The following is a 17,287-nucleotide window of genomic DNA, read 5'->3' on the forward strand; positions in this document are numbered from 1 at the left end:
CACTATCCACAACACCACCAACCTTTGTGTCATGTGCAAACTTGCCAACCCACCCTTCTACCCCCTCACCCAAGTCATTAATAAAAATCATGAAAAGCAGAGGTCCCAGAACTGATCCTTGTGCAACACTGCTAGTCACACAAATATTGTGTGGAACTTCAACAGGTTTGAGAACTTCAAACCATTTAAAAAAACAGTTGATTTATGATGGATAGTAAAGAAGAATCAATTAATCTAGCTAAATGAAGTCGATTCATGGTGTTCTCTTTGGTGAACATTGCACTTATAAAAGTGCTTTTGCAGATTATGTTCTGCAAAATAAATACAGCTGAGGAAAGTGAAGATTGAAAACTGTTAAGTAAAGATATTTTGAGAAGTATATGTGAAAATTGTTATTTCCAGTAATTATTTCAGTCAAAGGCTCTGACACTATTTCTTTAATAACTGATTTGAAATTAATTCTTTCCAGAACTTCAGTCTTTCCATGCATGAAAGATAACCAGAAATGTTCAGATGAGGTTACACAATCACTTGGTACGACTTTTTTTTCAGCACTACATGATTGAGAATTGATTTTTTTCTGGAGTGAAACTCGAGAATGACAATTTCCTGCTCCTGTAGTTGATGCATTTTCAATACTGGACATGTATCTAATGCCATCAGTCTTCGTGCAATGCTCTATTCCAGCCTCTCCAGGTGAAATTCAGTCACATTATTCCAAAATGCCCTAATCACTGATCATTCAAGGACTATCTGGATTTACATAATGCAGTTTGCTGTGCTTCTGTACAATTTAATGGGACAGTTGCATTTTCATTTGTAACTCATGCACTGTTCCACAGCACTCTAGAAACTAATTTCTCTTTCCAAAACTCCACTTCTACTGAGCTACACTTCCATTTCAGTAAATTGCCATTGCTTAAAGTAGAAGAAATGGACTCGATGTTTTGGCGGGGATGGGGACTGGGAGTCAATGGTCTGCACGGGAGATCCTATGGGAGGAGGCATATAAGGGCTCACAGCGAAACATCCTCCTATAGTTAGAATCTATGGGGAACTTTGTTCTCCAGAATTCTTGCAGTGTCTTCAGAGGTTAAAATTTACCAAGATCATCATCACTGAGATATGCAACCACCTGCTCCCCCTCCACATATAGGCCCTCAAAGCAGGGATCTGATTGCCCTTTCACCAAGTTGTGCAGTAAGCAACAGACTACCATGAAATAAGAGATCCTGTATGGCAAGTACTGAAGATTATCCATGAAGTCTCATTTTGAAGAAGACAACAATGGTCTCCATCAGACTCACTGTGGCTGGACAACATACAGGTAAGAAGAGGACAGCACTTATCTGCCAAAATCCACCCAACAGTCCATTTTTCACTGTGAAAATGGTCAATAGCAACTGCCTAAGACTGAAGGAGTTGTTTGAGCTCCCAGTATGTCTGGCATTGACTATGAGGAAGTCCCTCGGATGGTCAAATATAGCCTGATATTGACTGAGTGGAAGTTCTTGCAGTTTATTAAGTGCTCTGAATTCCCCTGCACTCTCTGTGAGGACCTTGGGGAAGTCTGCAATCGTCATAAATTTTCTTGCCTGCTCTACCTCACCTTCTGGACTAAATGAAAAGTAGACAAAGCCATATCTCCTTGTATAAATGAACCAATTGCCATCTTAGACAACATTTTAAAAGAATATGCACCTATGCTATTGCATGACAACCATGAATAAAGATGGTATTCAATGATGTCTTTTTAAACTGGCATTTGCATGATATCTTAACTTCCATCTTCTTGAGCAAATGAGTTTCTAGGCCATTAGATTTCAATGTTTATCATGGGTTATAACTTTTATAGAGAAAAAAAGGACTGCAGATGCTGGAATCTAGATGAAAAGCATGATGATACTGGAGGAACTCAGCAGGTCAGTTAGCATCCATAGAATCCCGAAGAAGGGTCCTGACCCAAAACATTGACTGCCTGCTTTTCTCCACGGATGCTGCCTGGCCTGCTGAGTTCCTCCAGCATTATTGTGTTTATAACTTTTATAATTTTGTATGGTCAGACAATTGCCAAAAAATATTTCATATGACAAAAAAAGGCCTGGAACACATAGATTATTTGCCTGCAAATACATTGTATGCAAACATTTTTACAAAAGTTGATTTCAGATGCATTTTTACAGTAGATGTGCAGCTCCTAACAAGTTATGTGCCTCATTTGGCTGAAACACACTGAGTTCCTCTCTGTGGCACCGTGAGAAGATGCATAGACATTTGAAGATATTTTGCCAGCACATTGCTTAGTTGCATATTACTCTCCAAATTTGGCTTAGTGTTTCATTGTAGAAGAAAATGACCTACAGGAACTCTCTCCTCTTTAAGTTATTTGAGGTTCTTAAAAGTTATGCAGCAGAGCAATAATTGTGAGTTAAACATAAGCAAGCTGGAATCCTTGACCAGCACAGAGAGGTCAAAGATATTCTAAAGAAAGATGAAAAATATGGTATAGAATAATAAAACAGCTGCTGGACTGAATGTGGCTGATAAGGCTGGTTAAAAAAAGCAATGAGCACAGTCAAAATATGACTGCAAGCCACAGAAATTCCCTGGAAGTGAATCACACAGGGTAGTGGCTAATCATGATTTTTCAAGTAAAACACCACAACGACACATGGAAATAGGAGCAGGAGAAGGAATAAGATCATGGCTTTATATGCTAGCCTCCATTCCTCTTCTGTGCCAGTTCCCAATAACCCTTAATGTTTCGAATATTCTACCTTAAATATGTCTAATGAGCTAGCCTCCACCACCCGCTGGGACAGTGAATTCCAGAAATTCATACCCTTTGAGAGAAGAAGTTTCTACCACCTCAGTTTTAAATGACTGGCCTCTTAATTATGTCTCCCTGTTGGTAATTCTCCCACTCATGAAAACATTTCAACATCTGCCCTCTTTGGATCTTATATGTTTGAATAAGATCACCCTGCATTTTTCTAAAATGCCTATCCTGTGTTGGTAGGACAACCCTTTCATCACAGGAATTAGCCTTATGAATCCCCTCTGAATTACCTTCAGTGCTACTGTAACCTTTTTTAGATAAGGGGACATACGTAAACTGTGCATTCCAGGTGTGCCCTCACCAACACCCTGTACAATTGTCACAAACCTTCATTCTTAAACTCTAATCACCTCACAATAAAAGCCAACATACCATTTGCCTTCTTAACTACTTGTTGGACCTGCCTGCTGATGTTTTGTGATTCATACACTGCAACACCTAGATCCCTCTGAACTTCACTCTTTTGTAGCCTCTCTCCATTCAGATAATAGCTTGGCTTTTGGTCGGTCTTACCAAAGTGCATGACCTCACAATTCCCCATGTTAATCTCCATTCTCCCAGTCACTCAATCTGTCTGTATCACCTTGAAGAATCACAATGTCCTTATCAGAACTTGCCCTTCCACTTGTTTTCATATAATCAGGAAAATGGGAAAATTTATGTTTTGTTCCCTCCTCCAGGCTATTAAAATAAATAATAAACAATTGATGGCCAAGAACCAGTTCCTGGGGTACTCCACTAGTTTCATCCTTCCAGCCTGAAAAGAACCAATTTATTTCAACACTTTGTTTTCTATGTGATAACCAGTTTTCAATCCATGCTAGCACTCTTCCCCCAATGCCATGGTCTCTTAATTTATGAACCAGCCTCTTATGTGGCACCTTGTCAAATGCCTTTTGGAAATCTAAATACACTACATCTACAGGTTCTGCTCTATCAACACTCCCTGTCACATCCTCAGAGAAATCAAGCAAATTTGTCAAACATGATTTACCTTTCATAAAGCCATATTGACCTGGTTTGATTATATTTCAGCTTTCCTAAATGATTGGTTATTTACTCTTTAGTTATTGAACCTAACATCTTACCAACAACAGATTTTAAACTAAATGGCCTACAGTTACCCCACCTTCTATCTTCCTCCCTTTATGAACAAGGGAGTGACATAGTCTGGAGAAAAAAAGGACTGAGGTGCTGGAATCTGGATGAAAACTGAATTGTTCTAGAATTCAATGATCTAGATTGAACATTGAATTCTCCCATTTTAAGTAATCCCCACCCCCTTCCCCACAACCCCCTCCCCCCACCATGCTTCTTCCCTTTCCTAGCCTATCCCTTTTTTTCACTTTTTTTCCTTTCTCTCCTTATCTTTGACCTATCCCCCGATGGATCTACTCTCCCCTCCTCCCCCGCACCAGCCTATCATTATCCCTTACCTGCATCTACTTATCACCACCTTGTGCCCACCCCACCTCCCCTCTTTTGTCTGCCTATCACTGCTCTGCTTTTCCTTCCTATATATTGGGCTTCCCTTTTTCTTATCTTCAGCCCCAAAGAAGAGTCATGACCTGAAATGTTGACCGCCTGCTTTTCTCCACAGATGCTGCCTGACCTGCTGAGTTCCTCCAGCATCGTAATGTTTCTCATTGAGTGACATTGTCTGTTTTCCATCTCCTGGTACCACCCTGGAATTTAGCCTGCTTTAAAGAAGTTTCAACCAATGATGTGCAGCCACATCCTTTAAAACCCTTGGGTGCAGGCCATCAGGTCCTGGCGATTTGTCTGCCTTTAGCCCTGTGAGTTTCTCTAATACTTTATTCCCTGTGGTGGGGATATTTGAAAATAGCCCATCTGTTATCTTAGGAATATTTGCAGTGTCTTCCATGGTGAAGATTGATGCAAAAAATTGATTTAACACATTTGCCATTTCTTTGTTTCCTGTTATTAATTCACAAGCCTTGTTCTCTTGAAGTCCCACATTTACTTTAACTACCTTTTTCTCATTTACATACCTATGGAAGTTATTACTGTTTGTTTTGATATTACAAGCAAGTTTTCTCTCAAAGTCAATTTCATCCTTCTTATGAACTGTTTAGTCTTTCACTGCTGAATGCGAAAAACTCCCCGGTCCTCTAGCCTAGTGCCAACCTTTTCCATTTAGTATGCCCTACTTTTCAATTTAACATTATTCTTGACCTTCTTTCTTTAACCACAGATTGTGACTATTTCTCATGGAATCCCTCTTTCTAATTGGGATAAATTCCTGATGGGTGTTATGTACCAGCTGTCTGAATACATGCAACTGTTCATCAACTGTACTCTCTGCTAGCTTATTTTCCCAATCCACCTCAGATAACTCCATCTACATAGCATTATAAATGCCCTTATTTAAGCTGAAAACAAGTGAGTTTAGTCCTGTGGCATTCACCCTCGAATTGCATCTGGAATTCTATCAAGTAGTGGTCAATACCTCCTAGGCTATCTTTAACACAAGAACATCCAAGAAAGTAGGAGCAGGAGTAGGCCATCAGTCGTTATAACCCTCGCCCAACATTTAATACGATCATGGCTGATCTATGCTGGCCTCAATTCGTCTTCTGTGCCATTTCTCCATTCCTCTCTATTCTTCAATCTATCAAAGATTTATCCACCTCCATTTTAATACTTAAAATGATGCAGCTTACACCACCCGTGGGGGCAGAGAATTCCAGAGATTCAACACCCTTTGCAAGTAAAAATTTCTATATACCTCTGTTTTAAGTGACTGGCTGCTTTTATCTTATAGTTATCTTATAGTGAAAACTAGCCTGTCAAACCCCCTTTGGATCTTATATGTCTGAATCAGGTTACCTCTCATTCTTCCAGTCTCCAAGGAATTAAGGCCCAAACTTGGTAGGCCAACCCTCTCATCCCAGCAATTAGCCTGGTGAAGCACCTTTGTATTGCCTCCAATGCTTTTTTTTTAGGTAAGAGGACCAAAACCCTATACAATTGCAACTAAACCTCCCTATTTTTATGCTCTGACCCCTTTGTAATGAAGGCCATAATGTCATTTGCCTTCTAAGCTACTGGTTGTACCTATCTGCTAGATTTTTGCGATTCATGCATTAATCCTTCTTCATTATACGTGACCAAATCTAAAATAGCCTGACCCTGGTTCGGCTCTGTAACATACAGCTCTGAGAAGTAACTCCTGACACAATCCACAAATTTTTCTTCAATGATATCCTTGCCAATGAAAATGTAGATTAAAATCTTCCAAAACAATTGCAATTCCCTTCAAACATGTTTAGATATTTCCCCATTTATGCTCCACCCAATCGAGAGATCACATTTTGGGGGCCTATAGATTACTTCCACCTGTGTCTCCTTTGCTCTGCCATTTATTGAGTCAACCTAAACTGATTCTGCATTACTATCCGCTCCCTCTATGTCACGACTTAGCAGTGTGGAGGAACAGAGGGATCTTGGGGTTCACATCCATAGATCCCTCAAGGTTGCCATGCAGGTTGATAGGGTTGTCAAGAAGGTGTATGGAGTGTTGGCCTTCATTAGTCAGAGTATTGAGTTCAATAACCATGAGGTGATGTTGCAGCTCTATAGAACTCTGGTCAGACCACACTTGGAATATTGTGTTCAGTTCTGGATTGGAGAGCATGTCTTATGAGGATAGGTTGAGCGAGCTAGGGCTTTTCTCTTTGGAGAGAAGGAGGATGAGAGGTGACTTGATAGAGGTGTACAAGATGATAAGAGGCATAGATCGAGTGGGCAGTCAGAGACTTTTTCCCAGGACGACAATGGCTAACACGAGGGAACATAATTTTAAGGTGTTTGGATTAAGGTATAATGGGGATGTCAGGGGTAAGTTTTTTACACAGAGAGTGGTGGGTACATGGAACGCACTGCCGGCAGAGGTTGTGGGGGCAGATACCTTAGGGACATTTAAGCGACTCTTAGATAGACACATGAATGATAGAAAAATAGGGGGCCATGTGGGAGGGAAGGGTTAGATCGATCCTAGAACAGGATAAAATGTTGGCACAACATTGTAGGCTGAAGGGCCTGTACTGTTCTGTAGTGTTCTATGTTCTATGACGCCACACAGCTCTGATACCTTTCTTGACTAACAATGCTACCCTGCCTCCTTTCCCTTTTGGCCTGTTCTTTCGAAGATTGTATGACCTGGATTATTGAGCACCCACTCCTTGTCACCTGCATACTCATATCTTGGTATCTGTGCTGTCAACTCATCTATCATATTGCAAATGCTATGTGCATTCAAATAAAGAAAGCTAAGCTTTGATATTTTTTTACAGTTTTTACTACTGCTCTTCTCTTTGTTTACATTTTCTGCCCTTCATAAAATGCTCACTGAGATTTTTGTCAGGAGCGTAAAATGACTGGAGCCCTGAAGGTTGTCCAGTATGAAATTGGGAGTGTACTGTATTGCTTAAATTAGAGATGGCTAAGATATTAAACCATGTTTTGGAAGCTGTTTGCACTGTAGAAGGCTCAATAAATGTATCAAGTATAATGGGAAGCAAGGGTGGAGTAAGTAAGAAACTTATTATTAATATTAGAAAAGAAAAAGTGTTGGAGAAAATAAGGGATTAAAACCCAACAAATCTAATGGACATGATCATTGCCTTCCTTTTGTTCAAAAGATTGTGGATGAAATAGTGAGAATGAAGTAAACCACAGATGCTGGAATGCTGACATAATAACAGAATATACGAACATATAAATTAGCAGTAGGAGTCAGTTGCTTCATCCCTTAACCCTGCTTTGCCATTTAGTAAGATCAAAGCTGATTTGATTGTATCCTCAATTGCAGATTCCTGTCTACTCAGCGTAACCTTTCACTCCTTTGCTTATCAAATATCTATCTCCGTCTGCCTTAAAAATATTCAAAGGCTCTGATTTTATCACCCTTTGAAGAAAAGAGTTCTAAAAACATATGACCCTCTGAGAGAAAAATTTCCATTTCATCTCTGACTTTAATGAGTGACCCTAATTTTTAAACAGTTACCATGAGTTCAAGATTCACCCACAACACAAAACATACTCTCCACTCCACCCTGTCAAGACCCTTCAAGATCTTACATGTTTCAACCAAGTCACCTCTCACTCTTCTGAACTTCAGCAGATACAAATTTAGCCTGTCCAACCTTTCTTCATAAAGCAACCAATCCATTCCAGGCATTAGCCCAGTAACCTTGTCAGAACTACTTCCAATACACCAACATTCTTCCTTGCATAAAGAGACTAATACTGTACATAGTACTCTAGGTGTGGCTTCACCAATGCCTTGTTATATTATATCCTCCCATATTTGTGTTCATTTGCCCTGGCAATAAACAATAATATTCTGTTTGCTTTCTTAATTACTTACATTGCCTACATACCTTTTTCTTTTTGGCAATCCCTAGGGACCAAGGATTACTTGTTTCCACTACAATTTTGTGGATTTTGAGGTAATTAATGAGGCCAATATTACAACCACTTTAAATTCCTGGGTGTCAACGTCTCCGAGGATCTGTCCTTGGCCCAATACATTGATACAATCACAAAGAAAGCACCAGCGACTAACTTTGTTGGGAGTTTGAGAGATTTGATATGTCACCAAAGACTCTTGCAGATTTCTATAGATGTACGGTGGAGAGCATTATAACTGGTTGCATCACTGTCTAGTATGGAGGCTCCAATGCACAGGATCGCAGGAGGCTGCAGAGGATTGTAGACTCAGCCAGCTCCATCAAGGACACTACCCTCTCCACCATCGAGGACATCTTCACAAGGCGGTGGCTCAAGAAGGCAGCATCCATCATCAAGGACCCTCACCATCTGGGACATGCCCTCTTCTTATTACTACCATCAGGGAGGAGGTACAGGAGCCTGAAGACCCAAACTCAACGATTCAGGAACAGCTTCTTCTCCTCCATCATCAGTTTTCTGAATGGTCCATGAACCCATTAACACTACCTTATTATTCTTATTTATTTATTTATTTTGTAACTTTATGTCTTTGAACTATACTGCTGCTGCAAAACAACAAATTTCACATCATGTAAGTCAGTGATAATAAACCTGATTCTAATTCTGAACCACAGACTCTTCCACATATAGGGCAAGTGGTGGCTAATGGGTGACAGATGCTCCTTCTGGCACTCATAGGGTAAACCTGCATACCAGCCTTTTGTGAATCATGCACCAGGACATCCAGAACCCTCTGCATCTTGGAGCTCTGTAATTTTTCACAATGCCTTTTTATTTTTCTTGCTACAATGGACAATTTCACACTTTCCCTCACATTTGTTAGAAATTAACCTACCTGTATCCTTTTGTAGTCTCTTTATGTCCTCTTCACAGTAAATCAGTAAATTTAGGAAACATATCTTCAGTGCCTTCCTCTAAGTCATTGATAAAAATTGTAATAAACTGAGGCGCTTACATTGATCCTTGAGGCAAATCATTCATTACATCTTGCCATTCAGAAAAAGACCCATTTATGCCACTCTCTGTTTCCTTTTCGGCAGCCAATCTACTACCTACTCCAGCATGTTGCCTCCTGCATAATGAACTTTTATTTTCTGCAATCCCTTTAATACATTACCTTTTCTTATCAGATGTCTTCTAAAAATATTAGTACATCCATCTGTTCCCTTTGTCGACAACCCATGTTCCTCCTCTAAAGAACTCCAATAAATCAGTCAAATGTGATTTCTCTTTCACAAAACCATGTTGACTTTGCTTAACTACTGTGATTTTTTTTTCTGAATGCCACTAGCATGACTTTAATAATAGCTCCTAGCATTTCTCGGTGACCGACGTTAAGTCAGCTGGCCCACAGTCACCTGCTTTCTGTCTCCCTCCCATTTAAAATAAAGCAGCTACATTTGCTATTTTCTAATATAAGGGAACCAGCCCTATATCAATGGAATGTTGGAAAATTAAAACAAATCAACTTTTGCACTGCCCATTTCTTTTCAGGCCCTTGGGTGAAGTTCCTCAGGGCCCAGAAACTTATCAGTTTGCAGCTTCAACAATTTGTTGAGCCCCACTGCCCTAGTGATAGTAATTTTCTGAGTTTCTGCCTCCCTTCTAATTCCTGATGTCTAGCTATTTCTGGAATGTTACTTGTGTACTCTACAGCAAAGACTGATACAAAATACCTGTTTAATTTACCTGCCATCTCTTTGTTTTCCTTAATTAATACCTCAGACCCACTGTATATAAGACTCAGTTTGGTGGCCCCACATTATGCTTAAGGAACAGCAACTTATCTTCCATGAAGGCACATTGCAGCCTTGGGGTCTCAATAATAAATTAAGCAATTTTAGATAGCTTGCTTTTTCTGTTTGTATCAAAACTGGACACTTCTGCTGTAAGGTTCTCCATCTGTAAGATAAACTATATTTTTCTCTGTCCACAGCCACTGCCTGATCAGCTGGTCATTTCCAACGTTCTCCTTTAGGTTTCAGATTTCCCCAACAGCTCTCGTCTGTATTTCACAGCTTTAACATCTCCCTGTATTTGTTTCCCCTCTTAACTGTTCTCATTAATCAGATTCTCATCGACCAGATGGCATAGATATTTAAATATATTTAAAATATATCGGAAATATTCCCTTTATTCCACCTCCTATCTACACACTTTGCAATTTAAAACTTTTCTCACATTCCCAGTTCTGCTGTAGGGTCTTTAATCTGAAATATTAACACTGTTTCTCATTCCACAGATGCTGTCTAACCACCTGAGCGTTTCTAGCATTTTTTTCTCAGATTTCCAGTATCTGTAATTTTTTTCTTTGATTTCAGTCACTTGGCCAGCTCTTTTTTTCATATATGTGTAGGAAGTCTTACCATGAGTTTTTACATCTCTGGCTAGCTTTATCTCATACACTGATCTTTCCTTCCTTATTAATCTTTTAGTCATTCATTTGTTTTTAATTTTCTATCCAATCTTCTAATCTGCACCTTCAGCAATTATTCTGTTCTTTAAATTTTATAAATGCTGGGAATGTTCAACAAGTCAGCAGCATCTGTGGAGAGAGAAACAGAGTTACAATTTCAGTTCCATGAACCTTTAGAACTGAAGGAATTAGTGATGATTTTATAACATTCCATCAATTCCAGAATGGTCCCAACAGATTGGAACATTGAAAATTTAACACTGCTATTGAAGAAAGAAGGGATAAACAAAACAGGAAGCGGCAGACTACTTAGTCAGGCATGAGTGGTCAGAAAAACCATGGAGTCCACTGTTATGGACATGGTAAGAGGACACTGAGAAAATTAAAATATGATTAGGCAGAGTCAATGTGATTTATGAAAAGAAAATAGTGACAAACCTTATGGAGTATTTTAATGATATAAATATCTGGCTAGATAACTGAGAATCAATGAACGTAGTCTATCATTAAAAGTATCTAATAAAGTAACACAGAAAAGATTGTTAAACAAAGTGAAGACTCACAGGGTTGATTGTGATACATTAACATGAATGGAGAATTGGTCAAAGGACAGAAACCAGAGAGTGGGAATAAGTGGATCTATTTCAAATTGGCAAGCTAACCCTAGTTATGTACCACAGGGACTATTACTCAGTCTTCATTTTTTTTTACAAACTCTACTGAAGACTCAGATGAAAAGGCAGTAGCCAAGTTTGTTGACAACTTAACCTTGAGAAGAAAGTGAGTTGTGAGGAAAACATAAAGCATGTACAAGTAAACTGAATAGGCAGTAAGTTAGAACGTGGACTACAATGAGGGAAAATGTGAGAATTTTCACTTTGATTAGAAAATTAGGGAAAACAGAACAGAAATAAATGTTACTGTATTACAGGATCTTGAGGTGCTGTCTCACAAAATAGAAAGTTAATGTAGAAGGCCCTAGCTCTAACGTGACATTATTGAATGGTGGAACAAGCCTGAGTGTCTCCAGCTTCTGATTTTTATATTCTTATGTATCATTCTTTGGTGAAATGTTAAATTGAAATTTGTTTGTTAATTCATGAACATATAAGATCCTCTGATATTACTCAAGAATGGTGAGGTGTTCTTCCAATGTTCCTGCCAAAGTTCATCCCAGATTTTTAGCAGAAACCCAGAAGGAACTCCTTACCACAATGATTCTGGGATCATGCTGCCAACAGAATGATTGCTATGTTTTCGAACATAACAGATGGTGCACTTCAGAGTAATTTATTGTACATGAAGCACGTCAACAATTTAAAAGTTGTGGTAAATTGCTAAATACATTCTCATTTCAGTAAAACAATTAACAAATCACAATATTGTCTGTAGTAGGTGGAGGTCAGAATAAATTAGATGGTGCAGTTCTTAAGCCATTCAAAATTGCTGGCAAGTCACTGTGTAAAATCTGGATGACTTGCATATATTCACTGTAAATGATAGAATGTACCAGCAGTCAAGTGTATATCAATTGTATTCTGAAATCAATTGTGAAGATTCATTGGGAAATCATCAAAGTTTTCTTTGGAAGATTGGTCTGATGGAGTGAAATGACTAATTTACATTAAAAATGTTCAAACAACAATTTAGTGCTCACAGAAGGAAGTCTCACTCATATAAGTACTAAGGTGATGCAATATAAATCTAGTTTATATTACAGTTTTAATAATATAAACAAAGTCTCCTTTAACTGAACCAACAACCGCAATATCTGCCAATGAAAGCTCAGAGTTTATTGGCTGTGGTCATGAATATTTTCTATGCTATTACAAATCAGTAACAAATTCTGTTTTTATTTTGTTATATTATTCAACATTTTGTTTGTTTGCTATAATAGTAGTCCACTGTTGCGTAATTAAGAGACAGTTAGGACAAGTGATTTGTTATGGTCTCTAACATACTGTGACTACTGCTCACACTACAATGTAACTTTACATGTGACTGTTTCTATTCACCAGCACTTTAAACCACACAATTCAATAACATTTATGCAAATTTTAAAAGAGTGAAAATGCTGTAAGGCATTTGGTTCAAAAATCTAGTATTTCCATGGATATTTTCTCTTGGAATTGTAATTGGTTTCTTCTCTCACTTTAATTTTAGTCAGTAGTCTGTTTTAATATACGCAGATCCATAAAAGTGAGGAAGTTTCCAAGTGACATTGTTAACACTTGCTCATGAAATCAAGCAAGGCTCAGCTCATTAACACCATAATATGAATGTTGTGAATCAACATGCAATGGATTTACCAGGAGAAATAAGGTTAGGATCACCTATTGATCCATTGTCTGATGTGTTCTTGCACTACACAATTGAAAATAGTCTTAAAAGTGATGACTAACTATTTGGAGGAACAGTAGGAAAGGGAATTAGTGACAGGAGTGAAGAAGAGAAAAATTGGATGCAGGTCATATTCTCTGTATGTCTGCAAGTGTTAGTTTACTCAGCTTTGAGTTTGCAAGTGATTTCCTTTCAAAATACTAATACTTGTGCAATTGGAAACTTGATAGTCAATTATTATATATTGAAAAATTCCTGTGTTAATCTTTGCTTCAGGAGAAAGAAAGGAAAAGGGAAGGAAATGGAGAAAATTAAGAGGAAAATAAAAGGAAAAGAATTGAAAGCTGAATGAGGTGTACATTCTAGTTTTTGATAAAATGCTCTGTTTAATGTTGTTGACAGATAAGTTCACTGTTTAATGTAAAAACTGAGGCCATTAGTTGATTGGTCAGAATGAAATATTGTGAGCCTCATGGCTAGCCTACAAGTACATTCAATAGAAATATAATTGCAATGACAAAATTTTACCCACGTACATGCTACTAAATCAACTTTTTGAATTTTATTTGAACAGGAAACATTCAATATATTGTGGCATTTTAAGTTTATATATCTGTCTAAAAATTATACTCAGAATTTGTTCAGATATTTTTCACAACGTGCAACTTTGCCACAAGGACAGTGGAAATGTCATTTTTGTGCATCCATCAAGGTTCTATTGCACTATAAAAATGTCTTGGGAGCGCAGGAGTAGAGGATCTGAGAATATTCAGGGCCTGGTTGAAAATGTGTACAACTTTAGGCGCTGGTATAGATTTCTATGTATACTGAATGCAAATATTTGTGTTTCTTTGGATTATTTTCTAAGTGGGAAGAACTATCACCATAGTTGATTGAATCACAAAGCACATTATATATGTATAATAAAGGAAACTGTGTTGTCAGTATAATTAAACCCACAGTAATATTTTAGAGGTCATCTGTTTCAGGAACAGTTACTTCCAAAGACAGATCTTTAAATACTATGGGAACATTATTAGATGTCCAGCCTTGGGCAGTTCTGTTGAAGCTTGGCCGACCAGCAGTCCCGTCTTGGAAAACAGGCAACCTGAGCTCTGGTTCCAGTAATGCAAAATCCAGCTTTGGTAGCTTGAAACCCACAAGTTTGGAAGCTCTATCAAAACCACCATAAGGAGTCGCAACTCTGTGGATGTAGAAGTGAAAAATGAGAAATGGGTAAACTGGCAACATGTAACCACTTTAGCTGCTCTATAATTAGATCTTTTGGAGCATTCTGGGTGGTGACATTAAAAATCAAATTACATAAATTAGCTGATTCTCCAAAACAGCCTTTCCTAGATTCACTGATTTTAATTTAAAATTTATTCCCTATCTTCTCCACACTTGCCTCAATATTACTGCAATTTTTAGATCCAAATGGGACAATGTTAAATATTATATACATATTTAAGACTCCAGACTACATCGTAACAATAAATGCACTTCAAAACTACTTCATCGTCTATAAATTGCTTTGGGACATCCTGAGATCATAAAAATGCCATTTCATTGTTGAGTCTTTCCTTCCTTTCACAGGCTGCCTGTGAGAAATATCACTTGAAAACTGTTAGCTTACCCCAAGTCTGAAAGGTGATTTTCACTTTTTCAATCCTGAAGTGTTCCTAAAAGCACTCAGTGATCAGCAGATCTTAAAATATCATTTGAGAAATTTTGTGTAGAATAGTTCTGGTCCTGACTTTGCACTACAGTGTTTTGTGGTTTTAATGAGTATTATATGTTAGAACAAATTATGAGTAACAGAGCTTTGGATGACCTAAGGTTTACAGAAGATAGATAATGGAAAACCAGTGAAAACAGCATTAGAATTATTAAGTCTGGAGGTTGCAAAGGCTTGAATAGAGGTTTCAGTGTTATTGTAGCTGAAGCAATGGTGTTGCTAGGCAAGATTACTGAATTGGAAGTAATTCATCTTTATAATGGAGAGGATGTGTGATGGAAGCTTGGCTCAGGGTCAGATAGTACATTGTGATTACAAACAATTACCTTAAACCTCGTCCAGCTTCAAGTATACAGTATTTTCAAGTGGGGCCCAAAAATGATGGATCTGTTTTTCTCAGTGTTTAACGGAGGAAATTGTGGCTCCATCATGACTGGCTGTGCAACTTGTTAACTTTGAAACAAGTTTTGGAGAGGTGGTGGAGTAACAAAGTTATTGTCAATGTATATGTGGATTCTATGTATGCAGATGATGTCGCTAAAGAATAATTCTTGAAGGTTTCAAGAAGTGTATTGTGAAGTGTATTCAGAAGAACTTTCTTGATCAATTTGTTTCTAGTCCAATGAAAAAGGGAAACATTTCTGGATTTGGTTCCAGGGAATGAAGTCAGTTAAGTGTAAGTAGAGGATTATTTAGAGAGTGACGATCATAGTGATCACAAGCTTTAGGTTAGCAAAGAAAAAGAGCAATCTAGGGTAAAAATATTTATGTGAAGAAAGCTAATTTGAGTGGGTTGGTTAGAAATAGATCTGACCAAGATAAATTGGAATCAAAGGCCAGTAGATAAAACTGTAATTGAATAGTGGGTAACTTTCCAAACTGCTTGGGATGGTCAATGTACATTCCCAAGAGTGGAAGAGGGAAAACAAAGTCAGAGCCTGTGAGATGATGAAGGAAATGTAAAGTAATATGAAGCAGAAATAGGAATAAAATTGATGCTGGATGAGAATATGCTGAATATAGAAGGATAAGGGAGAAAGTGAAAAGGGAAGAAAGAAGGAAAACAGAGAATGGAATGGCAGCGAAAGGGAATTAACTTTTCTTCTATAGGCCTATAAATAATATTACCATGAGTTATTAGGACATAAGTATGGAGGCAGAGGGTATTTCCAATACACTGCATAAATAGTTTGTGATTGTCTTTATCAGGGATGAAGGCAGTAAAACAGAGGTAGTTAAGATACTGGAGCTTAATAAAGAAGAGGTACTAGAAAGGGAAGGTATGCTTATAGTTAGTGTGTAACCTGGCCTGGATAGGTTGTACCCCAGAATACTAAGAGAAGTAAGTGTAGAAATTGTGTAGATACTGGCTACATTCTCCCAATTTTCTTTAGATAAGATGAAAAACACTATGATGCCGGAGGAACTCAACAGGCCAGGCAGCATCCTGGAGAAAAGCAGGTGGTCAACATTTCAGGTCAGGATCCTTCTTATGAGTATTGTTTCTCTTTCTTTAGATAAGGGTAGCATTGAGGGACAGGATAGTTGGTAAAAGGGTGTTAATGTGGGTGTTGGGGGCCGGTGGGTGAGGGTTGGCGAATTACGATGTTACACCCTTGTTCACAAATTGATATAAGGATAAATTCAGCAACATGGGTTAGCCCATTTAATATTAATGTTGGAAAAACTGTTATCTGGATTATCTGGATTATCTGGACCAAAATGGTCACTCAGATTAATAACGGGAATGCAACTTGCATTTCTTATTGTCCTGTTAGCTCTGATTTTGTCCCCAGAGATGTTGTCTGATTTGTAAAGCGTTATCTATTTTCTTCCACCCTTTCTTACTTCAGAATGATGACAGACTGATGTAGGTACTGGTACATTTCAGCCTGAGTTGAGGCATTTGTAAGACAGATATAGCTTCAACCAATGTTTCCTAGTAGATCCTTGTGAATGTGGTAGTTACTAGTCAGGTCCACATCATGATGTTTCACAATTACGCATTTTGAGAAATGTGTAATTTTGAGAAATACGCATCATGAGAAAGATCAAATATATATAATGTACACATTTTTCAGTTATACCAAACCAATAGAGAGCTAATTAATCAGAAAATTACACTTTTGTTTTAATGTTTTTTTACATATTTTTAATGTCTAGTTTAGAGTAGATTACAATTTAAGTTTTAACTACAGAACTGAAATTTTTAAGTCTCTAAAGGAGCTATCATTTAATATGGGTCTGCTGTTCTGAGAGTTGATGCTGTCATTTGAACTAGGCTTGTTTGTTCTTCTTTTTTCTGTGTTCTTTGTTCAGAAACTAATCTTTCTAGAATATTAATCTAAGTATGAATCAACAGAAGGTTGTTTGGAAAGCTTAATACTATATAGAGTGTCTTTGAGAAGATTTCAGCTTAGGACAGGACCTCTGCTCTAATAGAGACAAACAGAGCTAT

The 17,287-nt window shown here is 37.9% G+C and overlaps 1 protein-coding gene across 1 annotated transcript in view; it reads right to left on the minus strand.

Moving 5' to 3' along the window:
• Positions 1-14,060: 14,060 nt before the first annotated feature.
• Positions 14,061-17,287, minus strand: part of LOC127587519 (myozenin-2-like) — a 26,328-nt gene continuing 23,101 nt past the window's right edge. Inside the window, exon 6 of the mRNA XM_052045915.1 lies at positions 14,061-14,295. Within this exon, the coding sequence (XP_051901875.1) occupies positions 14,061-14,295 (235 nt within the window). The remainder of the gene's footprint in view (positions 14,296-17,287) is intronic.

This window comes from Pristis pectinata, chromosome 2 (assembly GCF_009764475.1).
Source record: "Pristis pectinata isolate sPriPec2 chromosome 2, sPriPec2.1.pri, whole genome shotgun sequence".
In the NCBI taxonomy this organism is placed as follows: domain Eukaryota; kingdom Metazoa; phylum Chordata; class Chondrichthyes; order Rhinopristiformes; family Pristidae; genus Pristis; species Pristis pectinata.